The following is a 26689-nucleotide window of genomic DNA, read 5'->3' on the forward strand; positions in this document are numbered from 1 at the left end:
TGAAGGTGAGAGTTGCAGCTACTTAAAGGACCACCAGAGGGGAAATTGGTTTGGATAAAACTAAAGGGGTAATTCAATAGAAAAATACTAATTTATTTTACACTACTTAATATTTATTTAGTTAGTTAGCCCAATTTAAAGATAGGGGTTGAAATGCATCTCTTTATTTTCATAGTTGAATTAAAACACCTCCCTAAATAACCAAAATATGTTGTGATATTTTGGAGGAAAAAAAGCTCCTTTTTTGATACAAACTGTTCTGTTAATTGAATAGACAATCATAAGCCCACTGACAAGTGCTTGTCAGAAATCACTTCAGGCTAATTGGTCTCATTTCTGACACACTTCAGTAGCTAATTTTTAAGACCCCAAATCCATCACTACTACACATTAGTCCTCAAAGATAACCACACAGCTGTCCTTTGGAAAAATAACCTCAAGGACTTGAACTATCACAAAACCATAGAAGAATTGTTTTTAAATAGCCATGTTCAAATTTTAACTGAAACTAAAGGAAGCACTGATCAAAACAACATATCTCATCACCAACAGCTGCATTCTTTTGCATCACTGGTAAATTTGATTTTGTTTTGTTTACAGTGAATGGAGAGGTGCAACGATCATGCAAAATCACTAGTGCAAGTGATTTTCATTCTTTTCAAACATGCCTTCTTCCTGCATAATTATGCCTAACTATTTGTTGTGTTCTGCATCTGCAGTTATCATGATTTCATCCTTCTAGTTAATCACAGCATCTTTGCTCTCATTTCAAAGATGTGGTCAGCAGCTCTAGAGGGACAGGCAGTTAAGGGGCCAGGGATGGCAATGACGCCTTTTCTTACCAATGCCAGTGAAAATTTTGACAGAAATAGGGCAAAATACATCATTCCCTCTGTTATACAATATATAAATCTCACAGTATTAGTCATAAAGCCAAAGCCTGTTTACAATTTCTGTTTTTGACCAAGGTCCCTATTTATTCCCATCAACCCTCGACTTCAATTTGAACATCTGTTGGAACAATCTGCCTGCCTATTGTTTGTCTCCACAGAAAGGAAACATTTTGCTGTGGGCTGTGTTCCTTTTGGATCTCTGCAGCCAGTTGATGACACCTTGCCTAAGACTTGTTTTATTCTTCTGGGGCTCTGGACAACTTTGAAGCCTCTAAAAGCGGCTGCTTCTTGGCTCTTTTAAGATCTTCCTCCAGAGATGAGTATCTGGAGAAGGGATCTACCCAAACCTAAGGGAGCATGATCAATAGCTCTTCTGTTGTAGATGAATCTTAGTCAAGCTCTCTGTATGAACTTGAATTCTCCAGCATTATAAAAAGAAAAAAATGAGAGGAAAAAAAGCCCACCTAAATTAGATCAGTTCTCAGTTGGACCCAGTTCTAGTGAAGCACTTCACAGAATCACAGAGAGGTTGGAAGGGACCACTGGAGGTCATTGATCCTGCTCAAAGCAGGGTGTCCTGGAGCACCTTACTTTGTCTGCTCTTCAGTGGATCTTAAAAACACAACCTGCAGTATCCTCTGCAGTGAGCAGAAAGGCTAACATCTGTTTTACCACCTCCTTATCAAGGAAACAAGGTTCAGTGTGCAAGGTCATTCAGCTGAAATGTCACATTTCTGAAGATTAAGGAGTTAGCAATACCAGGCATGTTTGTGGTTAAGAAAAACCCAGCACTCAGCAGTAGGAATCTTGGAAGCAGTTAATGCGAATTGCAAGAAAAGAAGGGTCTAGAGACATGAAAATCCAAATAAGCAATGCTGTTATTGTTGTTTTTTAAATATAAGGTGTCTGCTAGAACAATTCTAAACCCAGCCAGTAGCTTCCTGAAGAAGCCAATATTGAGAAGATGCTGAAAACTACTCAAAACACACTAGAAAGCACACATGAGAAAGCATCCTCTGGTAATAGAGAGAAACAGTGGTAGAAGCAGATGATTTCCAGCTCTAACGTTTACAACTTGTGGAAGACAGATATCTTGATCTCAGTGGTACGGCTCCATCTTTGATAAATGTAAATATTGCGATGCAAACTCGTATGGGAAGCTCCAAAATAGTTCATAAGAAAATAACTGGATGTGACTTTTTGAGAGAATGAAACTGAACAGGTTTTCAAAATTTAATTGCCTTTCTAATTAGATTGAGTTTATTTAGGTTTCCAATGGTTTAAGCTTCTACTGGTACAAAAGGAAATCTAATGACAGATGAAATACCTGTCAAAGAACATCAGTTATGTTACCCAATATATAATAAGCCAACTAATTAACAGCAATCTACAGTCATGTGACACCATTCATCCCCTGCCATAAACGTGGTTTGCAAATGAATTACTGAAACATATGCAGTAAAAAATATTAGCTGCATTTATAGTGCTCAAATGGAGACCTAGAAAGACTAAAGTGATTGCCATGGCAACAAAGAAAATGTGTGCAAAGAACAAAGTACACAGAAATGTCTTCTGTAGCAGTCTCTTTCTAAATTTCGTTTTTCTTTTGTGCATATTTGTTGTTTCTTTCCCATCACTATCACAGCTCTGCTGGCTTGTGTCAGCTGCTTATTCCACACATTTCATAGATATTTTACGATTTCCAAGCCTTATGTTGACTAATAATTTTTTTTCTTTGCATGCCATAAAATTATGTGATCTTTTAATTCTATTTGTAATTTAAGGTTGCCTTGTAGTGGAACATGATTAACAAGACACTATTTTAAGGCATAAATAGCCTGTGCTCTCAACTGAGATGGATATATGTCCTTTAACTGTTTCTTCAGTAAAAACCAGTACAATACTACAAGAGAATTGTCTTTTAGTACTGACACCAGTTCCTGTCTGCATTTCCTTAGCTTTATATAGCTGCACTTGCACTAATATCTGTAAAGATATTAATCATCTTCTGTGATTTTCAAACTGGATTTGCCATGTGATGTTTTGGAGTGAAAGTCTATCTCAGATTTCAAAAGACAGAGTTCTGCATAGTAGCACTCCTCACTGTTTTAATATTTCAAGGGGAAGGCAGCTGAGCAAATGTATTTGGGGCTTAAGATATAAGGCTGGGTGTTTTAGAAGCATCCAGGTGACTTAAGCGCATACATCTCATTCCCGGGAGGAGCAGCAATGAGATTCCATTCAAAAGTGTGAGAGCCCAGAGGGTGAGGGCAAACACTTTCTCTTCCTCCTCTCAAGCTCAGGAGTGATAACGTTCCATGTAAGGTATTGCCAGTCCTCAGCTCTTCACACAGACATGGTCACTCCTACTCAAGAAAAAAAAACAAACTTGGAGAAAAGTGCAAAAAAGGGCAACTAGTAAGCTGAGGTGAATGGAAAACCTGCTGTGCACAGAAAGAGAGACTGTGATTTACCAAAAGAGACACAGGAAAACATGAATTCATGCTCAATAATAAATTGGGTGGATAAACGTTGTAGGGAGAAAAGAAACTCAAGAAAATAACTGATGGTCTGCACTGTGCATGCACATTCAAGCTGGAGAGTGGGAAGTTTCCAGCAATAAGAGTACTGTGTTTCTATTTCCTATGTGATGGGAAGGAAAGCAACTGCAGTGCAGACTTCTGAACAAAAGGGAGCTTGATCAGTCCAGGACACTTGCAGCAGCAGTTGCTGCCATGACAGTGTTTCTTTGAAGTAAAACAGCTCTTTTACAACGATTGTGGATAATTAACTGAACGCTGTGGAAGACATTCTCTTTTCTTCTAGGGTTAATTACGATGGACAAAGGTTGATTTCAGTGGACCTTTGGCAGCTCCGACTCGTGCGATGTCGGGATGACTTGGGCTCTTGGTTTCCTCTGACCGGGTAATGCCGTGGGCATTGTGCTGCTGCTGCCAAAGCGAGCGATCTTCGGGAGGCCAAGGGAGGCGTTTGGCCGCGCTGTCAGAGATCTCAGGCAGCCCCCTCGTGGCCACTGCTGGGCCGGAGCAATTGTTTGGGCTTTAAATCGCTGTGGGCGCTTGTGGTCCCAGCTCAGAACAGGCGGAGCTGCCTGAGAAGAGTTGCGGTTGTGGAAGAGGCCGGAGGGGAGATCCCGGGGCTTCCTATTTTCAGGTGTGTTTTGTGTTTGTGTACGGACCGGTGAGAGCTCAGAGCGGAGCGGGCCTGCCTGGCCTTCAGAGAATTCCCTTCTGTTGCGGGGGTGAGACTTCTTTTTTTTTTTTTTTTTTTTTTTTTTCTTAATGTTGTGTGGTGAGGTTTTTTGGTTTTGTATGGAGTGTTTTTTCTTTTTTTTTTTTTTTGAAGGGGGATATGGTTGGGTGTTTGAACATTTCCGCGGCCGCGCGTCCCTCCGTGCGCCGCGGCTCCCTCTGCGCAGGGGCGGAACAGCCCCGGCGGCCACGCTGTGTGCGGAAGGGCGCTCCTCGCCCGCGCTGTCCCGGCTGCCAGGAGCGCCCCCGGTCGATGGGTTGGGATGACAGGGGCAGGTTTCCAACGCTCTTCCCCGCTCCGGAGCGAGCCCCGCCGGGCTCGCGGGCCCCGGGGAGCGGCGGGCGCTGCTGAGGGGACCAACAGCGCACCAACGGCCGCTGCTGCCCGCAGCCAATCACGGCGGAGCGCTGGCTGCCGCCAGCCAATGAGAGCGGGGCGCCGGAGCGGCCCGTGGGGAGGGTGGGCGTGGTCGTTGTGCCCGGGCGGTTTGAAGGCGGCGAGCGGTCGGTCCGTCCGTCGGTCGGTCGGTCGGTCGGTCAGTCATGGCCGAGCCGAGATGGCTGGGGCCGCAGGGGGACGGCTGGGCACTGCCGCCCGGGAGAGCCGCCGGCGCACAGGACGGGGCCGAGGAGGCGGACAGAGGTGCGGGCTGCGAGTGCCGGGCGGGGAGGGAGGGGTGTTGTGGGCTAGCCGGGAGGGCCGCGGGCACTCCGCGCCCAGCGCTCGGGCGGTGCCGAGGGACGCGCGATGGGCCCGGGGCGGCTCCGCAGCTGCAGTGCGGGCCGGGCTGCCCGAGCTGCTCCGGCCCGGCTCGGCTCGGGTCTGCCCCGGGGAACCGGGATCAGCTGTCTTTATGCATGTTCCAAAATAATTTGGGTTAATCCTTGATACCATGTCTGGGTGATGTAGGCGGGGTTTAACAAGGCCTGATATGTACATGAATGGCAATGTAATACCTAAAGGGTTTTAGATCTTACCTGGAGAACAGAGTAAATTAGTACAGTAACTGTGGCTCAGGGCAGGTGGGGATAAATGAGACCCTCTTTGGGACAGGGTTGATGTTCTGGAGAAGAGAGCAACTAAGCAAGTAGGATACTCTCTTCACTAAGAATAATGCAGATGTGTTGTAGACAGCAGGTTCATGATAGGTCTTAAGCTGAACAGGAATTCTGTGGGAATAGAGAAGTGAGTGATGACTGCATTGAACTGACAATTTGTGGGGTTTGCTTTGCTCCCTCTCCTCTTCCCAGACACAGATCAGGAAGATGCTGACTCTGGGAGTGATTCTGGCAGTCGTGGCAACGTGGGGACTACTTTGGGAAGGGCTGTGCCAGATGGGAACGTGCTTCTTCCAGATATTTTTCACACCGATCATCTTTTCTTTTACGAGCGATTTAGTGCTTACCAGGATTACATCTTGGGTAAGTAATTTCAAAGTAGAAAAAGAAGGTGGTGTCAGTTTTCTTGTAGTGACTGTTTAAATGATCCAGTTGAAGTGGAGTCAATTGTATGTGAAGCTGGGAGATGCTTTTCATGCTGTAACCTCAGCTGCTCTAGCTGGTGGACCAGGAGGCAATGGTTTTGCTATAAGTTAATAAAATCGGAATGCTGGGAAGGCAGAGATGTTAATAGTGGATTCTGTGCCTGTTTTCACTTGTCTTACTTGAGTTTTTTTGTGTGTAGTAAGCCTGATTAAGATAAGGCACAGGTTATGTGTTTAGTACCGTTGGCACTGAAATCTTCAGTACCTGGAGGGTGAGTACTGGATCTCTTCTTCCAGAGAAGCACAGAACAGATGCTTCTCCAACTCTCTCAATACTAAGAGAAACAGCAAAAATGCTGACTCTGACCATGAGCCAAACAGAATGAAGAAAGAAAGAAGAAACAAAACTTTGGAGGTGGTAGAGGAACATTTGAACTGTGTTGCCTTTCATTTTCCAGTTATCTGAAGGCCTTTTCTTTCATTCCTTGCATAAATGTACTGTCTTCAATTTTGTTTTAGCTGACTGCAAAGCTTCTGAGGTGAAGCAATTCATAGCTGAGTACCTGGAGAAGGTCCTTGAGCCATCTGGCTGGCAGGCAGTCTGGCGCACTGATGTGTTTCAGGTTGTTGTTGGGGTAAGTGGAATGTTGTTGCTCAGGCATTTTTCTCCAATTAACATCATTTGCCTCTGTAACAGACTGGTCATATACCTATGAAGTTTACCAGCTGGTAGAAAAAATAATAATAATGTTGTCATATCTAAGTGCCAGTGATGGCCAGAGCAATAGGAATTTTTTCCTAAGGGCTCATTGCTTGAAATGGAAGAGGGAACACCGAGTTGGTGTGAATGAGCTGGGAGGTGGAACTGCAAGGGCACAGAGGGGATACTCAGTCCAGAGCTGTTGGTTGTAATGTAGTTGGTTTTTTGATCAGTAAAATTCTTCTTTTTAACCCCCCTTGGTACTGACAGGAGCTCTTGTGCTTTGCATACACCTGTCTTAGACTCAGCTGGGATAATGCTTTTCTAGTTCTCTCAATGTCCAGGTCATACATCTTTGTTGCAAGCCTTGGATGTTTAAACTTGCAGTTCCATTACACGGTTGAAGAGGGAAAAAGTTTGTACCCCCTCAGCTCTTCTGCCCAGTTATTGACAAAATGGCTTTCACTGGCCCAGACCAACCCTTGGATTGTTTGTATCCTGTGGGCACTTTGAAAAATGAGTCCCAAAGAACTGTGAAGTGTTGATTTGTTTGAGTCTGAGGATATTGCTCTTGCCCTTTTTTAAAAGCAGCAAAACAAGAAACCTAACTAGGGAGAAACTTAGTGGCCTTGTTATGAGCATTATGAGGGATTTGAATGAAGTTGTGAATGTGGAAAAGGCTCTCTAGGTGTGTGGTTCTGAGAGGCTTCATTCTGGGCTATCCCTTCAGCTGCAGAGGTGGCCTTGGCTGTACTGTGCCATTTGTGTTGGTTTGTGTGGGTCAGCTGGAAGCCAGTGTGCCCTCCTGACTTAGGCATGTCATGTCCACCTTTCCCAGCTGGATCTAAGGTTCTGAGAGCTCTTCACAGCTCTTTGTTCCAACAGGTTGTTGATGTGGATTACTCGTCTCTGAAAGCAGTTGTGCAGCTCGGTGACCCTTTCCTGTGCGAGTCCCGGGACAGCAGCTTTACCTTGGAGTGCATGCAGGAACTCCTGGAGCTGAAGCAATATCAGATCCTGCTGCAGGAGCTGTGGGTTGTGTATGATGAGTCAGGAGAGTTTGACCAGACAGCACTGGCTGTAGAGCATGTCAGGTAGGACAGTTCCACTCTGCTAATACCCCGTGGGTCATGTCCTGAATTCTTGTGGCCAAAACCAAACAAGAAAAAAGAGGATCCAAAGAGAGTCAGTCCCATTTTTCAAATCCAGCTTTTAGCTGTTTACTTTCTTTTGATGAACGTGGGACTCAGGCCATTACGAATTTTGAACTTAGACACACAAAAGAAAACTCTTTATGCAGTTAAAAAGCAGGTGATAAGATGATTTCTCTGTATACTAAGCAGCTCACTTGACAGTAGCACTGATTTGGAGAGCGGTGATGCTTTGGGACGAATTCTCAGATTGGTTACATTTGTGTTTCCAATGCTGTTGCCTCTGCTCTCCTCCTTTCTATGATTAAACTCTTCCTTTGCTTCAAAAGGTTCTTCTACCAGTGGCTCTGGAGGACCTGGGACGAGGAGGAGGAGGATGAGTTTGATTACTTCGTGCGCTGTGTTGAGCCTCGACTGAGATTGTGAGTGCAACACCTTTGATGTTCTTGTGGCAGAACCACAGGAAAGTGTCATGTGGGAATAGTGGCTCACAACTAGATGTAAAACACCCCTGTGCACCATTAAACCAAAGCAAGTTTGTTCTAACAGCATTCACTGTCCGATGGTCAAACTTTGTATGGGGAGAAGGCCCAACTGAGGTTGCCACTTGATTTCTGAGCCCTGGTTTTCCCTTTAATCCTTGACCTTCCATCAGACAGCACCCCAGCGATAACCATCATCACACTGGTACAAGTTGTAATCCTAATGAAAGCTGTGCTTATGCCTTTTTTTTTTTCTGGGGTGAATTTCTGGTAATTGTGTACCATCTTTCAAGATGGATGGGCAACTATTTAGAAAGTCAAATGTTTGTGTCTGTTTAGATTTTCTGTTTTTGCTGCTTTCAAATGAAATGTGTAATATAACCATATAGGCTGCAGAGAATCTTGACTAAAGTAGTGATGCAAAACTGCTCAGGTTCTCTCCAGTCTTGTATTTGATCTTTGAGACTTGTAGATGTGAAATATGCTGACCCCTTGCTCTGAATTGCAGGCATTATGACATCCTTGAACACCGTGTGCCTTCTGGGCTTGTAGCTGATTACCAGAACTTGTTGTCTCAATGTGAAGAGCTTTATGGGAAGTTTCTAAACGTGAGGAACAGCATCTCAACCAGTGACTCGGACTCGGAAGTAGAAAACGTCTCCATGGTGGAAGGACTCAAATTGTATGAGAAAGTGGAGCACTTAAAACAAAAGCTAAATGTGATTGAGAATCCTCAGCTGAGGTACTTGGAGGGTTTGTGCAAGGAGGAGGCCCTGAGCAAAATAACATGACATATAGGATGTGTTTTCTGAAGAAGGAGCTGATGGCTGTGTTGTTCTTGTTGTAGGTATGTGTTTGGTTACCAGAAGTATGGAAGTCTCCAGGCTAAAGGACTGAGGACAACGGGTACCAAGGTCTTACATGTTGTACCCTCAACCATTAAAGCAGATGAGTTCCAGTGGATGATGATGGACAAACTTTATCCAAAATCTGGTGGTGAAGATATCCAAGTGCAGGTGCAGTAATAGGAATTGTCTGCTGATAGTTTTTCCCCTCATGAAACAATGTGGAAGAATAAGTTAATTTATCATGTGAAAGATAACTACATTTGCCCACAACTGGTTTTTTGTCAGTTAAAAAAAAAAAAAAAAGTCACTGTAATTTATACAATAAGTGGTAAGACTGGATGATACAAATAATTTCTTTTAATTCATTTGTACCTGCTGAGTGCACTATACAAGCAGTTTCCTTCCTGTGTGTAGGAAATGAGATGAACTTGTAATAATTCTACAATGAAATATGGTGTGGTGTAATACTTCCATTTAGTTTTGAAATAGCTGTGTCTCTTGATGCTGCAAGGTCTAAGGGCATAAATACATCCATTTTTATAGCATTCTTCAGGAGCTGATTGTTCTTTATTTTGTCTTTTGCAGGTTCACAGTGACCTACTGACAGCTGTAAGTGCCTGCTATGAAGGAGACACAGTTGTCATCTTTCCTGGGCATTACATTGTAGATGGCGTGTTCTGCATTGCTGACTCAGTTGAACTAGAAGGTAGAAGGTTTGATAGCACAAAGGTCCATGAAACAAGGAAATGGAATGAATTAAACTAGCTCTGCATAAGGATTTACTCTTTGCAGAGTTTGCTGGGAACACTGGCTTTTTTCTGCTGTTTCTGCTTGTATCGGGACGAAGTTGGGATGTTATTTTTTGGTCTGTGTTTGGCCTTAGCCACCTGCAGTTAGTTTATGCTTTCTCCTGCCAAGTCTTCTGATAAAGCAGTGAACTTGGCCTTGGAGGGAGAGCTTCTGTGTAAACTGTTTTAATTGGTCTGTTGTGATTGGTCAATTGCTCGTCAGGGGCAGTTGGAGGACAAAGTGATGAGGAGGGTGAGGAAGTAAGCCCACAGACTCATTTGGGAAGACCCCACTCAAATCACTGCGCCTGCGTGGGGGACTTTCCAAGGTGCTCACGCACGCACAGGAGGGGTGCACTTACATAACAGAAGGGGTGGGATTCAGAGCCCTGACGGGGCGGTGCTGGCCACACCTCTCCGGGGCAGGTGCTCTCAAAAAACTTTATAAAAAAGCAGAGACGCTTCTTGGGGCGCCGGCTCTTCACGATGGACCAAGTTGCTTTCAGCAGGGACGCCTGCTTGAAGTGGGAGCCTGCCACCCCCCATGAACCCGCAGCTGCTGCAGGGGGATTTCATTATTGGTTAGGATGGGTAAGACTTGTTTACAGGTGATACCTTGGTGAGTATGGGGGGGAAGCCTTCTTCCTAGGGTCTTTTGGTGCACTTTTTCCTCCGCCCCAATCCTTCTCCCTCAGGCGCCTGTTTTGTTTTCTCCCTTTTCCCTGGTTGGCCACCTTTTCCTAATAAATAGCTATTATTTTTGCCAACTAGCAACGGTGTTTGGTTTATTCACGTACCAGTATCTCTCGAACCTGTGTTTTCCCTTTGGTTTAGTCCCTTCCCTGTTACACTGCTCTAGTGCCATGTCTAAGGCAGGGTGGAGTAAGTTCTCTCATTAGCCATGGTGCAAATAAACTGCAGATATTGCTGATTAATGGTGAATTCATTATTTCCTCCTGTTTATCTGTATAAATTGTGATTACAAAGGTAATAGAGAGGATTCAACAGAAACATAAGGGACTGGATTGTTGTGATCTAGGAAGCAGAGAAGTAATTCTGAGAGGCTTCAGTTTTTAGAGCCACTGACTTGAGTACTTGACAGATGTCCTTGTTTGCATGTCTTAAACTGCTTCAGGGGTACACTGAGCCCCATGGTCAGTACAGCCCTGGGGAAAGCAGAGGGAAGGAGCCAGGGGCTGTTGGAACTTGGTTTATGGCACTTGGAGCATGTCAGCAATGACTGTATTTTGTGAAGCATGTGGGTAAAGGAGGGACCTTTTGGTCTAACACATTTTTTTCTGTAGAAACAGACACAGCATATGTCATTCTATGATTTTTCTTGCAAAATATTTGTGTTTCAAATCCTTTTGCCTTGTCTAGGATATGTTTCTCTCTCTCCTCACCCTTCTTGATAACTCAGTGCAATCCCGCTGCTTTAGGTAGGCTCATTCTGTTGCAGTGTAATTGTTTATCACTGGGGCTTGTGCAGCTCAGATTCTTATACAGTGGCATTTTTATCTTGTCCAAGCTTCTTAATGGAAAGAGTTTAAGGGTGAGAGTTTAATTTCCTGCTGTTCTGGACTTCAATTTTTCTTGCCCATCTCTTGTTTTATGAGTGTTGTTTTCTTTCTTGCCCATCTCTTGTGTGTGTTTGATTTATACAGATAAACATGCTGATAGCCAGTGCACTTGCAGGATAAGGGACCCAGATAAAGTGCTTTATTTATCTCAAGACTGACATTGATCTAAAATTGTGTGTGGTGGTATTTATTGCTTTTCAAGCTTGGAGGAAGCAGTAATACAGACGCTGCAGTAGCACACCTTAAAGGATGAGGTGCTCTATTTTAAGGAGCAAGGCAGAGAAGTGCCTATCTTTAGTACCAACTACACTCTGAATGAGTAGATGTCAGGGGATTTAATCTTCTTACCTGGACTCTGGTTGGATAAGGCATTAGAGCAAGAGTAGCAGCCAAAAACCTTTGAAGTAGGAGCATCAAGACAAATTTTGCTGGCACTAATCTGAGCAGCTGCTGCTTTGGTGGCTTTCTTGGGATGAAGGGCTGACTCACGAGAGATAAAATGTCACTTTGGTTAGTAGAGCTTTCATTTTTTCTCCAGCCACTCTTTCAAGTCAGTACCAAGGTTGAAAGTAGGAAGAGTAGTAAGTCAGGGATCAATAAAAACTTCCAGGAACTAAGGAAGGTTAAAGCAGTAGCTGCTGCAGGAAGTCATGGCAAGGAGAACTTCCATGCTTGACAACTATGGGATGTCAAGGCACTTGAGAGCTTCCCTTCTGCTTGGGCAGTAGTTGTTCCAGCTGGATTGGGGACCTTCAGCATCAGCCCCTCTGTGATCAGTGTTACTGGATGACAATTGGCTTGAGCTCCTGTGGAGCCCCTCGTGCAGGCAGGGCTACAGCCAGGACTGTGTTGTGTTGAACAGCACTGGGCCCCAGGGGAATCTTTCCTTCTCTGTTCCTTGCCTTGCATTGGCTTCCTTCTCTCTACTAGAGCTGCCAGTTCAGAGGTGAAGTGTGAAGCAAGCTGAAAGCATAGCTAGAGAAGCTGCAAGGTAGTCTGTAGGACAGTTAGTCCCCAAACTCTTGCCTTGGATATTAACCTCTTTCTGGAGTGGTGTGAAGTTAAACCAGATCTGCCATTTGCTGTGCTGTGCTGCTCTCCCTTTATGTGCTGGAAGTAAACTGCCCCATGCAGCTCTTCTCCAGGGGTGACCACAAACCAGGGGCAGTGGGGAAAGATTTCTTAGTATCATATGTTGAAGTACCAATGACTTAACTTTGCATTCCATTGGCTGTCATTAAAACTTTCTGCCACCTCTTGTTCACAGTTTGTTCTTTCTTTTTTTTTAACCTTTGTATTTGCACACAGCAGCATTCATTTATGTACTTGGCTACAAGCTGGCACTCAGGCACTTCTTGTCTGAGTTTGTGTGCTTTCAGAAGATGATAGGATTCGTTCAACTGTCTCAGCTAATTTTGCATTTTGTTGTGTGCCATTCCAGTAAGGTAAATTTGAGTTGGGTTCTGAGTGCCTGTACCTTGGCACAGAAGGGCCCAGGGAAGGGTGTAGCCTGGGCACTTGGTAGAAAATCCTATTCAGTGTATTAGTACCTCAAGTTTTAAACCTGCATCTTTAATTTAAAGGTCTGTTAGGTACTGAGCACCTCTTTGTCACCAGTTATGCTTCACACCTTCCCCTTCCCCTCTGCTTTCAGGCTATGGGATGCCAGATGATATCGTGATAGAAAAGCAGGGCAAAGGAGACAACTTTTTTGACTGTACAGGAGCCGATGTGAGGATCTCTGGTTTGAAGCTGGTGCAACATGATGCTGTGGAGGGGATTATAAGTAAGTGTAAAAGCATCCTGACCTTTTTGGGACTCTTTCATAATTTAGTGTTAGAATTAAAGCTGGGACCCAGTGTTGGAGTTTACTAGTTTCAACAAAATATTCTAGAGAGGAGCCCTCCAGGTACCATTATCAAAGCTTCCTCCTCTTCTCAACTTGCTTCTAATGTGGACATCAAAATAACTTATTCTGTGTACTTCCAAGCTGTTGTGGGAGTTTTATCACAGTGCAAAAATGCTACAAGGCTGCCTATCTGTAGGAGGGCTTTGTCTTTGCATGACTGTTTCATCCAGCAATAATTGGTTTCTGTGCATGCAGATATCCATCGTGGGAAAACCACCCTGGAGAACTGTGTGTTACAGTGTGAAACCACAGGCATTACAGTGCGGATGTCAGCTGAGCTGGTGATGAAGAACTCTGATCTCTACGGGGCCAAGGTAGAGCCTGATCCTTAACTCTGCCTTATTTCCTAAATTAAACTGAAGGTTTCTGTTTGGAAATGGTACAGTCAGTCACAGCGTGACTTCTGTCGCTCTGGAGAGAACCTTTACAAATTAATTTTAGACAGCTACACGTTATTGAGTTGAAGAGATTGGTCCCAGGGGTCTTGTATCCTCTGACAGTGTCTACTGAAATGTCTCATGCTGGTTTGAGTGTGATGATGGGAAATGATGTTGCAGCAGCAGACATCTATGAAGTAATAATTGATGCATTGCTGGAGTGATTCACATCCTGCAATGTTTTTAAAGTGATTTTCTGTTTTCTCTGCCTGTACATAGTTTACTCATGAAACCTTGTGTTTGTTCTGCAAGTGAAATGCCCTTTTGGACACCTTGTCCATGGATTCTTACAGAAGGATGATAAACACAGAAATGAGCTCTGATTAGGACATTTTGAAGAATGATGGGGCTTGGGGTGTTGAGAGGGATGATTAAAGAACAAGGAAGTAATACAAGGCTGTGCAGCTACTCTTCACCTGGCTTTTATGGCCTGGTGGCAATAATACAATCCCTGTGGCCTCAACCTTGAGTCTTGCTTTTTAATTTGTGGTAACAAAATTTTGCATTGTGCAAATTGGGAGGTGAACACACAGATCTGCAACGGAGTCGTCAAGTGATATCGTAAATGTGCCTGAACTATTTGTGAACTGCTGCCAATTGTGTCTTGCAGGGAGCTGGTGTGGAAATTTATCCAGGGAGTACGTGCACCCTTCGCCGCAACAGCATCCACCACTGCAAGGAGGGAATACTCATCAAGGTCAGTCCCAGGCACAATGCACTTGTTTTCCAAAAGCTTACAACTGCTAGAATTAGTGCCAGTAACTCATGTTTAGGTTGGCTTAAAGCCTGGCTGCATTATGCTGAAACTCTTAGATGTCACATATGATGATAATGGTGCTTGTTTTGCCTTGGGTTGGCCACCACAGCAGTCAACTGGTTTGATTTCTTATCTGCCAGAAAGAGAAAATGCCTTTTGCAATGCCACTTGTATAGGCAAATGATCCAACCCTAGCCAATATATAGAACTGATTGCACCTAAAACTGGAAGAATTTAGCAGCCCTTTAGCTGGACATGACGTGGGGGATTTTTATTTTTTTTTTCTGCAGAGCTTCTTAGATGAGCCTTATGATGTTCCCAAGATAACCATGGTTAAGAATGTGATCCATAATAATGAAGGATATGGTGTGGTCCTGGTTAGACCAGGACCCTTGGAGGTAAAGGGTGCTTCAGCACAGACAACAAAAGGTATTGATTTTTCTCTTCTTAGAGAAAACTCCTAAAACTAGTAAATCTAGTATACCCAGGCTTTTGGACTGAATAATTCATAGTTTGTATTTGAAATTTGTGGCTGTCACGAAGTATCAAACCAAAGAGTGAGTGGGATGAGGTGAAGATGTTAAGACTGAAGAAAATGAATTCCATGAGGTTTTAGTGATGGGGCTCTTTTGCATGACTGTGGTGACACTCTTCCTGTTTCTTGCCTTAGGAAGTACACAACCTACCCAGTCAGGTGATGAGACAGCCTCTGTGGAGGAGGTCGGGCAGGAACAACAACCTGAGTGTGTGACTGATGAGTTGGAGCGTTATGAGCGAGCTGGGACTTCTGGGCAAACTGAAGGCAACTGTGAAATGGCAAATGAACTTGGGGCTACTGCTGCAAAGAAGAGCAAGAGGCACAAGAAAAGACTGAGTGAACTGGGAATTACAGAAGCTGATGAAAACTTCCTGTCCCAGGATATGTTTGTCTCTGTTGAGGGCAATCAGTTCAAGTGGAATGGGAAAGGAAGTTTTGGTACCTTTGTTTTCTGAGTGTCCATTGCAGCAGACAAGTTTTGCAGTTACTGATTAGATCACATGCCTGTGTTGTGTTTTGATGTTGTGCATTTATTTCCCAAGTGTAATCCTTATTAAAGAACTGGGGCTAAAAACTCATTTTGTGGCTCTTTCCTCTCTTTCTTTCAAAACTGTAATTCTCAGGAGTGAGCTGCACCAAGTCCCAGAACGGGTGAAGTTGGAAAGGACCACAGTGGGTCCATCACCAGGCCCAGCTCCCTCAGCCTCTCTCACAGCCCTTTGTAGCCCTCTGTTGGACCTGCTCCAGGAGCTCCATGTCTCTCCTGTCCTGAGGAGCCCAGAACTGGACATAGCAGTCCAGCTGATCCTCTCCAGGGCTGAATAGAGGGGCAGGATCCCCTCCCTCAACCAGCTGGCAATGCTCTTCCTAATGCATCCCAGGATCTCATTGGCCTTGCCCACAAGGACACACTGTTGGTCCAGGGACAGCTTGTTGTCCACCAGGACCCCCAGGTCCTACTCTGCAGAGCTGCTCTCCAGCAGGTCTGCCCCAGCCTGGACATCTTACAATGCCTTGGAAGACAAAGCTCCTGTCACTGAAATGTGGGACAGGCCAGATCTCGATAGATCCTGAGGCCACTCAAGAATGTTTTGATGTCATGTGTGAAGGGTAATAGGCTGCAGACACTGGACAGATTTTCAAAATTTAATTGCCTTTCTAATTAGATTCAGTTTATTTAGGTTTGCAATGGTTTAAGCTTCTACTGCTACAAAAGGAAATCTAATGACAGATGAAGTACCTGTCAAAGAACATCAGTTATGTTACCCAATATATAAGCCAACTAATTAATAGCAACCTACAGTCATGTGACACCATTCATCCCCTGCCATAAACATGGTTTGCAAATGAATTACTGAAACATATGCAGTAAAAAAAATTTACTGCATTTTATAGTGCTCAAATGGAGACCTAGAAAGACTAAAGTGATTGCCATGGCAACAAAGAAAATGTGTGCAAAGAACAAAGTACACAGAAAAGTCTTCTGTAGCAGTCTCTTTCTAAATTTCGTTTTTCTTTTGTGTATATTTGTTGCTTCTTTCCCATCAGTATCACAGCTCTGCTGGCTTGTGTCAGCTGCTTATTCTACACATTTCATAGATATTTTATGATTTCCAAGCCTTATATTGACTAAGAATCATACAATGGTTTGGGTTAGAAGGGACTTGAAAGATCATCCAGTCCCAACCCCCTGCCATGGACAGGGATACCATCCACTACCCCAGGTTGCTCCAAGCCCTGTCCAACCTGGCCTTGGACATTTCCAGGGATGGGGCAGCCACAGCTTCTCTGGGCAACCTGTGCCAGGGCCTCCCCACCCTCCCAGGGAAGAATTTCTTCCCAATATCCAATCCAACCTCTTGATCCATTCTCCACCCAGCTCTACTCTGAAGCCTGACCTTACCAAAAAAAAAAAAAAAAAAAAAAAGGGGCGTTTGGGGGAGATTTAGATGTTTGCCTGTAATTTTGTAACTAATTATGATAGGTGAAAACTACATGAGTGTGGTTAAACATGCATGCCCGGTATAATGGTTAAATCCTGACAGAAGAAAAGTCCAGGGGACTAAGACAGCCTCTTTTCTTCTAGGGTTAATTACGATGGACAAAGGTTGATTTCAGTGGACCTTTGGCAGCTCCGACTCGTGCGATGTCGGGATGACTTGGGCTCTTGGTTTCCTCTGACCGGGTAATGCCGTGGGCATTGTGCTGCTGCTGCCGAAGCGAGCGATCTTCGGGAGGCCAAGGGAGGCGTTTGGCCGCGCTGTCAGAGATCTCAGGCAGCCCCCTCGTGGCCACTGCTGGGCCGGAGCAATTGTTTGGGCTTTAATCGCTGTGGGCGCTTGTGGTCCCAGCTCAGAACAGGCGGAGCTGCCTGAGGAGAAGAGTTGCGGCTGTGGAAGAGAGCGGAGGGGAGATCCCGGGGCTTCCTATTTTCAGGTGTGTTTTGTGTTTGTGTACGGACCGGTGAGAGCTCAGAGCGGAGCGGGCCTGCCTGGCCTTCAGAGAATTCCCTTCTGTTGCGGGGGTGAGACTTCTTTTTTTGTTTGTTTTGCTTTGCTTAATGTTTGTTTGGCGCTGGTTTTGGAGGGTTGTGTGGTGGGTTTCTTTCGTCTTGTATGGAGTGTTTTTTCTTTTTTTTTTTTTTGAAGGGGGATATGGTTGGGTGTTTGAACATTTCCGCGGCCGCGCGTCCCTCCGTGCGCCGCGGCTCCCTCTGCGCAGGGGCGGAACAGCCCCGGCGGCCACGCTGTGTGCGGAAGGGCGCTCCTCGCCCGCGCTGTCCCGGCTGCCAGGAGCGCCCCCGGTCGATGGGTTGGGATGACAGGGGCAGGTTTCCAACGCTCTTCCCCGCTCCGGAGCGAGCCCCGCCGGGCTCGCGGGCCCCGGGGAGCGGCGGGCGCTGCTGAGGGGACCAACAGCGCACCAACGGCCGCTGCTGCCCGCAGCCAATCACGGCGGAGCGCTGGCTGCCGCCAGCCAATGAGAGCGGGGCGCTGGAGCGGCCGGTGGGGAGGGCGGGTGTGGTCGTTGTGCCCGGGCGGTTTGAAGGCGGCGAGCGGTCGGTCCGTCCGTCGGTCGGTCGGTCGGTCGGTCGGTCATGGCCGAGCCGAGATGGCTGGGGCCGCAGGGGGACGGCTGGGCACTGCCGCCCGGGAGAGCCGCCGGCGCACAGGACGGGGCCGAGGAGGCGGACAGAGGTGCGGGCTGCGAGTGGCGGGCGGGGAGGGAGGGGTGTTGTGGGCTAGCCGGGAGGGCCGCGGGCACTCCGCGCCCAGCGCTCGGGCGGTGCCGAGGGACGCGCGATGGGCCCGGGGCGGCTCCGCAGCTGCAGTGCGGGCCGGGCTGCCCGAGCTGCTCCGGCCCGGCTCGGCTCGGGTCTGCCCCGGGGAACCGGGATCAGCTGTCTTTATGCATGTTCCAAAATAATTTGGGTTATTGCTTGATACCATGTCTGGGTGATGTAGGCAGGGTTTAACAAGGCCTGATATGTACATGAATGGCAATGTAATACCTAAAAGGTTTTAGATCTTACCCGGAGAACAGAGTAAATTAGTACAGTAACTGTGGCTCAGGGCAGGTGGGAATAAATGAGACCCTCTTTGGGACAGGGTTGATGTTCTGGCGAAGAGAGCAACTAAGCAAGTAGGATACTCTCTTCACTAAGAATAATTCAGATGTGTTGCAGACAGCAGGTTCATGATAGGTCTTAAGCTGAACAGGGATTCTGTGGGAATAGAGAAGTGATTGATAAGTGCATTGAACTGACAATTTGTGGGGTTTGCTTTGCTCCCTCTCCTCTTCCCAGACACAGATCAGGAAGATGCTGAGTCCGGGAGTGATTCTGGCAGTCGTGGCAACGTGGGGACTGCTTTGGGAAGGGCTGTGCCAGATGGGAATGTGCTTCTTCCAGATATTTTTCACACCGATCATCTTTTCTTTTACGAGCGATTTAGTGCTTACCAGGATTACATCTTGGGTAAGTAATTTCAAAGTAGAAAAAGAAGGTGGTGTCAGCTTTCTTGTAGTGACTGTTTAAATGATCCAGTTGAAGTGGAGTCAATTGTATGTGAAGCTGGGAGATGCTTTTCAGCTGCTCTAGCTGGTGGACCAGGAGGCAATGGTTTTGCTATAAGTTAATAAAATCGGAATGCTGGGAAGGCAGAGATGTTAATAGTGGATTCTGTGCCTGTTTTAGCTTGTCTTACTTGAATTTTTTTGTGTGTAGTAAGCCTGATTAAGATAAGGCACAGGTTATGTGTTTAGTACCGTTGGCACTGAAATCTTCAATACCTGGAGGTTGAGCACTGGATCTCTTCTTCCAGAGAAGCACAGAACAGATGCTTCTCCAACTCTCTCAATACTAAGAGAAACAGCAAAAATGCTGACTCTGACCATGAGCAAAACAGAAAGAAGAAAGAAAGAAGAAACAAAACTTTGGAGGTGGTAGAGGAACATTTGAACTGTGTTGCCTTTCATTTTCCAGTTATCTGAGGGACTTTTCTTTCATTCCTTGCATAAATGTACTGTCTTCAATTTTGTTTTAGCTGACTGCAAAGCTTCTGAGGTGAAGCAATTCATAGCTGAGTACCTGGAGAAGGTCCTTGAGCCATCTGGCTGGCAGGCAGTCTGGCGCACTGATGTGTTTCAGGTTGTTGTTGGGGTAAGTGGAATGTTGTTGCTCAGGCATTTTTCTCCAATTAACATCATTTGCCTCTGTAACAGACTGGTCATATACCTATGAAGTTTACCAGCTGGTAGAAAATAATAATAATAATGTTGTCATATCTAAGTGCCAGTGATGGCCAGAGCAATAGGAATTTTTTCCTAAGGGCTCATTGCTTGAAATGGAAGAGGGAACACTGAGTTGGTGTGAATGAGCTGGGAGGTAGAACTGCAAGGGCACAGAGGGGATACTCAGTCCAGAGCTGTTGGTTGCAGTGTAGTTGGTTTTTTGATCAGTAAAATTCTTCTTTTTAACCCCCCTTGGTACTGACAGTAGCTCTTGTGCTTTGCATACACCTGTCTTAGACTCAGCTAAGGATACTCCTTTTCTAGTTCTCTCAATGTCCAGGTCATACATCTTTGTTGCAAGCCTTGGATGTTCAAACTTGCAGTTCCATTGCATGGTTGAAGAGGGAAAAAGTTTGTAGCCCCTCAGCTCTTCTGCTCAGTTATTGACAAAATGGCTTTCACTGGCCCAGACCAACCCTTGGATTGTTTGTATCCTGTGGGCACTTTGAAAAATGAGTCCCAAAGAACTGTGAAGTGTTGATTTGTTTGAATCTGAAGATATTGCTCTTGCCATTTTTTAAAAGCAGCAAAACAAGAAACCTAACTAGGGAGAAACTTAGTGGCCTTGTTATGAGCATTATGAGGGATTTGAATGAAGTTGTGAATGTGGAAAAGGCTCTCTGGGTGTGTGGTTCTGAGAGGCTTCATTCTGGGCTATCCCTTCAGCTGCAGAGGTGGCCTTGGCTGTACTGTGCCATTTGTGTTGGTTTGTGTGGGTCAGCTGGAAGCCAGTGTGCCCTCCTGACTTAGGCATGTCGTGTCCACCTTTCCCAGCTGGATCTAAGGTTCTGAGAGCTCTTCACAGCTCTTTGTTCCAACAGGTTGTTGATGTGGATTACTCGTCTCTGAAAGCAGTTGTGCAGCTCAGTGACCCTTTCCTGTGCGAGTCCCGGGACAACAGCTTTACCTTGGAGTGCATGCAGGAACTCCTGGAGCTGAAGCAATATCAGATCCTGCTGCAGGAGCTGTGGGTTGTGTATGATGAGTCAGGAGAGTTTGACCAGACAGCACTGGCTGTAGAGCACGTCAGGTAGGACAGTTCCACTCTGCTAATACCCCGTGGGTCATGTCCTGAATTCTTGTGGCCAAAACCAAACAAGAAAAAAGAGGATCCAAAGAGAGTCAGTCCCATTTTTCAAATCCAGCTTTTAGCTGTTTACTCTCTTTTGATGAACGTGGGACTCAGGCCATTATGAATTTTGAACTTAGACACACAAAAGAAAACTCTTTATGCAGTTAAAAAGCAGGCGAGAAGATGATTTCTCTGTATACTAAGCAGCTCACTTGACAGTAGCACTGATTTGGAGAGCGGTGATGCTTTGGGACGAACTCTCAGATTGGTTCCATTTGTGTTTCCAATGCTGTTGCCTCTGCTCTCCTCCTTTCTATGATTAAACTCTTCCTTTGCTTCAAAAGGTTCTTCTACCAGTGGCTCTGGAGGACCTGGGATGAGGAGGAGGAGGATGAGTTTGATTACTTTGTGCGCTGTGTTGAGCCTCGACTGAGACTGTGAGTGCAACACCTTTGTTCTTGTGGCAGAACCACAGGAAAGTGTCATGTGGGAATAGTGACTCACAACTAGATGTAAAACACCCCTGTGCACCATTAAACCAAAGCAAGTTTGTTCTCACAGCATTCACTGTCCGATGGTCAAACTTTGTATGGGGAGAAGGCCCAACTGAGGTTGCCACTTGATTTCTGAGCCCTGATTTTCCCTTTAATCCTTGACCTTCCATCAGACAGCGCCCCAGCGATAACCATCATCACACTGGTACAAGTTCTAATCCTAATAAGAGCTGTGCTTATGCCTTTTTTTTTTTTTCTGGGGTGAATTTCTGGTAATTGTGTAGCATCTTTCAAGATGGATGGGCAACTATTTAGAAAGTCAAATGTTTGTGTCTGTTCAGATTTTCTGTTTTTGCTGCTTTCAAATGAAATGTGTAATATAACCATATAGGCTGCAGAGAATCTTGACTAAAGTAGTGATGCAAAACTCCTCAGGTTCTCTGCAATCTTATATTTGATTTTTGAGACTTGTAGATGTGAAATATGCTGACCCCTTGCTCTGAATTGCAGGCATTATGACATCCTTGAACACCGTGTGCCTTCTGGGCTTGTAGCTGATTACCAGAACTTGTTGTCTCAATGTGAAGAGCTTTATGGGAAGTTCCTAAACGTGAGGAACAGCATCTCAACCAGTGACTCGGACTCGGAAGTAGAAAACGTCTCCATGGTGGAAGGACTCAAATTGTATGAGAAAGTAGAGCACTTAAAACAAAAGCTAAATGTGATTGAGAATCCTCAGCTGAGGTACTTGGTGGGTTTGTGCAAGGAGGAGGCCCTGAGCAAAATAACTTGATATATAGGATGTGTTTTCTGAAGAAGGAGCTGATGGCTGTGTTGTTCTTGTTGTAGGTATGTGTTTGGTTACCAAAAGTATGGAAGTCTCCAGGCTAAAGGACTGAGGACAACGGGTACCAAGGTCATACATGTTGTACCCTCAACCATTGCAGCAAGTCAGCTCCAGTTGTTGATGAGGGACAAACTTTCCCCAGAATGTTATGGTGAAGATGTCCAAGTGCAGGTGCAGTAATAGGAATTGTCTGCTGATAGTTTTTCCCCTCATGAAACAATGTGGAAGAATAAGTTAATTTATCATGTGAAAGATAACTACATTTGCCCACAACTGGTTTTTTGTCAGTTCAAAAAAAAAAAAAAAAGTCACTGTAATTTATACAATAAGTGGTAAGACTGGATGATACAAATAATTTCTTTTAATTCATTTGTACCTGCTGAGTGCACTATACAAGCAGTTTCCTTCCTGTGTGTAGGAAATGAGATGAACTTGTAATAATTCTACAATGAAATATGGTGAGGTGTAATACTTCCATTTAGTTTTGAAATACCTGTGTCTCTTGATGCTGCTAATAATGATCTAGAGTTTGAAGGGAGAAATGTCAGTCTCTTGCTTTAGTTCTGTGTAGGACATTTATTTTAGAGCAGTTCTATTTAGTTTTCGTGAATTCAGGCTGGACTTGCTGCTTCAGCAGTTAACGACAGTCTGAATTCCTTGGACCCAAATTCAAGTTCATGAATTACAGGTGGCCAAAATGGAGCCATGGGGAAGGTCCTGGATTCACTTTTAGGCTACAAATGAGATTTGATATTATTATGCTTACACAGGAATTTGCTGGGAAGCAATAAATGTGTAGTTTTTCTGTACTGTTTTTATCCTTTGGTATGGAATCTCACAGTAATGTTTGTGAAGGGTATCAGCCTGCCCTCTTTATCAAGGAAAAGGAACATGTGGACCCCATGTTTGCCACTGTGATATCTGAACTGGTTTGGGGTGACTCGAACCAGGAGGGAAGGGTTACAGCATTGTTCAGACCAGCTGTGATCTAGTAGGTGAATTGTTTTTTGTTTTGTTTACCTTCTGTCACCTATTTCTTCAGTAAATCATGGCAAATCACTTGAGGCACAATTCAGATGTTTGCTACATTTCCTAAATTCAAAGCAGAAACTGTGTATTATTGGTGCCATTACAAAGGGTTTCTTTACAAAAGCAGCAACATTTAATTGAAAAGCAAGGTCTAAGGGCATAATTGCATCCATTTTTATAGCATTCTTCAGGAGCTGATTGTTGTTTATTTTGTCTTTTGCAGTTTCACAATGACCTACTGACAGCTGTAAGTGCCTGCTATGAAGGAGACAAAGTCATCATCTGTCCTGGGCATTACATTGTAGATGGCGTGTTCTGCATTGCTGACTCAGTTGAACTAGAAGGTAGAAGGTTTGATAGCACAAGGGTCCATGAAACAAGGAAATGGAATGAATTAAACTAGCTCTGCATAAGGATTTACTCTTTGCAGAGTTTACTGGGAACATTTGCTTTTTTCTTCCAAGTATTCCTGTTTCTGCTCTAGTGCCATGTCTAAGGCAGTGTGGAGTAAGTTCTCTCATTAGCCATGGTGCAAATAAACTGCAGATATTGCTAACTAACAGTGAATTCATTATTTCCTCCTGTTTATCTGTATAAATTGTGATTACAAAGGTAATAGAGAGGCTTCAACAGGATTGTTGTGATCTAGGAAGCAGAGAAGTAATTCTGAGAGGCTTCAGTTTTTAGAGCCACTGACTTGAGTACTTGAGAGATGTCCTTGTTTGCATGTCTTAAACTGCTTCAGGGGTACACTGAGCCCCACGGTCAGTACAGCCCTGGGGAAAGCAGAGGGAAGGAGCCAGGGGCTGTTGGAACTTGGTTTATGGCACTTGGAGCATGTCAGCAATGACTGTATTTTGTGAAGCATGTGGGTAAAGGAGGGACCTTTTGGTCTAACACATTTTTTTCTGTAGAAACAGACACAGCATATGTCATTCTATGATTTTTCTTGCAAAATATTTGTGTTTAAAATCCTTTTGCCTTGTCTAGGATATGTTTCTCTCTCTCCTCACCCTTCTTGATAACTCAGTGCAATTCCTTTGCTTTAGGCAGGCACATTCTGTTGCAGTTTAATTGTTTATCACTGGGGCTTGTGCAGCTCAGATTCTTATACAGTGGCATTTTTATCTTGTCAAAGTTTCTTAATGGGAAGAGTTTAAGGGTGAGAGTTTAATTTCCTGCTGTTCTGGACTTCAATTTTTCTTGCCCATCTCTTGTTTTATGAGTGTTGTTTCTTTCTTACCCATCTCTTGTGTGTGTTTGATTTATACAGATAAACATGCTGATAGCCAGTGCACTTGCAGGATAAGGGACCCAGATAAAGTGCTTTATTTATCTCAAGACTGACATTGATCTAAAATTGTGTGTGGTGGTATTTATTGCTTTTCAAGCTTGGAGGAAGCAGTAATACAGACGCTGCAGTAGCACACCTTAAAGGATGAGGTGCTCTATTTTAAGGAGCAAGGCAGAGAAGTGCCTATCTTTAGTACCAACTACACTCTGAATGAGTAGATGTCAGGGGATTTAATCTTCTTACCTGGACTCTGGTTGGATAAGGCATTAGAGCAAGAGTAGCAGCCAAAAACCTTTGAAGTAGGAGCATCAAGACAAACTTTGCTGGCACTAATCTGAGCAGCTGCTGCTTTGGTGGCTTTCTTGGGATGAAGGGTTGACTCACGAGAGATAAAATGTCACTTTGGTTAGTAGAGCTTTCATTTTTTCTCCAGCCACTCTTTCAAGTCAGTACCAAGGTTGAAAGTAGGAAGAGTAGTAAGTCAGGGATCAATAAAAACTTCCAGGAACTAAGGAAGGTTAAAGCAGTAGCTGCTGCAGGAAGTCATGGCAAGGAGAACTTCCATGCTTGACAACGATGGGATGTCAAGGCACTTGAGAGCTTCCCTTCTGCTTGGGCAGTAGTTGTTCCAGCTGGATTGGGGACCTTTAGCATCAGCCCCTCTGTGATCAGTGTTACTGGATGACAATTGGCTTGGGCTCCTGTGGAGCCCCTCGTGCAGGCAGGGCTACAGCCAGGACTGTGTTGTGTTGAACAGCACTGGGCCCCAGGGGAATCTTTCCTTCTCTGTTCCTTGCCTTGCATTGGCTTCCTTCTCTCTACTAGAGCTGCCAGTTCAGAGGTGAAGTGTGAAGCAAGCTGAAAGCATAGCTCTAGCAAGGTTGTCTGTAGGACAGTTAGTCCCCAAACTCTTGCCTTGGATATTAACCTCTTTCTGGAGTGGTGTGAAGTTAAACCAGATCTGCCATTTGCTGTGCTGTGCTGCTCTCCCTTTATGTGCTGGAAGTAAACTGCCCCATGCAGCTCTTCTCCAGGGGTGACCACAAACCAGGGGCAGTGGGGAAAGATTTCTTAGTATCATATGTTGAAGTACCAATGACTTAACTTTGCATTCCATTGGCTGTCATTAAAACTTTCTGCCACCTCTTGTTCACGGTTTGTTCTTTCTTTTTTTTTTAAGCTTTGTATTTGCACATGGCAGCATTCATTTATGTACTTGGCTACAAGCTGGCACTCAGGCACTTCTTGTCTGAGTTTGTGTGTGCTTTCAGAAGATGATAGGACTCGTGCTGCTTTAATAGATGTTGCATTATTGCTTTCCTTATTATGATTGTTGTCAGTGACAAGCAATAAAAGCTTTACTTGCTCATAAATTTCTCTGTAAGTGTTTGAATGCTGACAACTGGGGATGGCTCAGTAAATCAATGTTGGCATATGCTTGTGAAAGGTTCTTTTTAATCTGAGTTCATCTGGAAGCCTGTGTAACACACAAACACTGAATTTTCACCCAAGTTTCATGTTGATTAAGGCTCACTAACAATATCAAGTCCTTTGCACTTTTTTCCTTGTGTTGTGGTGAGGACTGCTTTTACCTTCTGTGCTCTTTGAATCCTCTGCCTGCTCTAGTGAATTTGTGTCCTTTGAAAGCAGACTGGAGGTGCCTGTGTGTCCTCATTGCATCTCCCTGCTCTGTTGTAACTTTTGGCAGTGAGAACTTTGGCCTTAGCAAATGTGAGCTCAGTTACCCATTTGTTCAACTGTCTCAGCTAATTTTGCCTTTTGTTGTGTGCCATTCCAGTAAGGTAAATTTGAGTTGGGTTCTGAGTGCCTGTACCTTGGCACAGAGGGGCCCAGGGAAGGGTGTGGCCTGGGCACTTGGTAGAAAATCCTATTCAATGTATTAGTACCTCAAGTTTTAAACCTGCATCTTTAATTTAAAGGTCTGTTATGTACTGAGCACCTCTTTGTCACCAGTTATGCTTCACACCTTCCCCTTCCCCTCTGCTTTCAGGCTATGGGATGCCAGATGATATCGTGATAGAAAAGCAGGGCAAAGGAGACAACTTTTTTGACTGTACAGGAGCCGATGTGAGGATCTCTGGTTTGAAGCTGGTGCAACATGATGCTGTGGAGGGGATTATAAGTAAGTGTAAAAGCATCCTGACCTTTTTGGGACTCTTTCATAATTTAGTGTTAGAATTAAAGCTGGGACCCAGTGTTGGAGTTTACTAGTTTCAACAAAATATTCTAGAGAGGAGCCCTCCAGGTATCACTATCAAAGCTTCCTCCTCTTCTCAACTTGCTTCTAATGTGGACATCAAAA

At 44.8% G+C, this 26689-nt stretch overlaps 2 protein-coding genes across 3 annotated transcripts in view; both read left to right on the forward strand.

Moving 5' to 3' along the window:
- The first annotated feature begins 4666 nt into the window (after positions 1-4666).
- On the forward strand, positions 4667-15417 carry LOC135422173 (SHC SH2 domain-binding protein 1-like). Its single transcript, XM_064671201.1, has 13 exons — positions 4667-4808; positions 5417-5587; positions 6169-6284; positions 7235-7443; positions 7830-7922; positions 8491-8724; positions 8830-8998; positions 9416-9536; positions 12853-12984; positions 13303-13421; positions 14155-14241; positions 14592-14730; positions 14972-15417. Exons 1-13 carry the CDS (start codon positions 4709-4711, stop codon positions 15292-15294), a joined length of 2013 nt encoding a protein of 670 aa, XP_064527271.1. The 5' UTR covers positions 4667-4708; the 3' UTR covers positions 15295-15417.
- A 2437-nt stretch (positions 15418-17854) lies between these two features.
- Positions 17855-26689, forward strand: part of LOC135422176 (SHC SH2 domain-binding protein 1-like) — a 101836-nt gene continuing 93001 nt past the window's right edge. Inside the window, exons 1-9 of one of the 2 annotated variants that reach the window (XM_064671203.1) lie at positions 17855-18036; positions 18645-18815; positions 19384-19499; positions 20452-20660; positions 21047-21139; positions 21707-21940; positions 22046-22214; positions 23296-23416; positions 26378-26509. In XM_064671203.1, coding sequence (XP_064527273.1) covers positions 17937-18036; positions 18645-18815; positions 19384-19499; positions 20452-20660; positions 21047-21139; positions 21707-21940; positions 22046-22214; positions 23296-23416; positions 26378-26509 — 1345 coding nt within the window. In that variant the 5' untranslated portion in view covers positions 17855-17936. The remainder of the gene's footprint in view (positions 18037-18644; positions 18816-19383; positions 19500-20451; positions 20661-21046; positions 21140-21706; positions 21941-22045; positions 22215-23295; positions 23417-26377; positions 26510-26689) is intronic. The other variant, XM_064671204.1, reaches the window with a different exon arrangement.

The sequence above is a fragment of the Pseudopipra pipra genome, chromosome 14 (assembly GCF_036250125.1).
Source record: "Pseudopipra pipra isolate bDixPip1 chromosome 14, bDixPip1.hap1, whole genome shotgun sequence".
Lineage (NCBI taxonomy): Eukaryota > Metazoa > Chordata > Aves > Passeriformes > Pipridae > Pseudopipra > Pseudopipra pipra.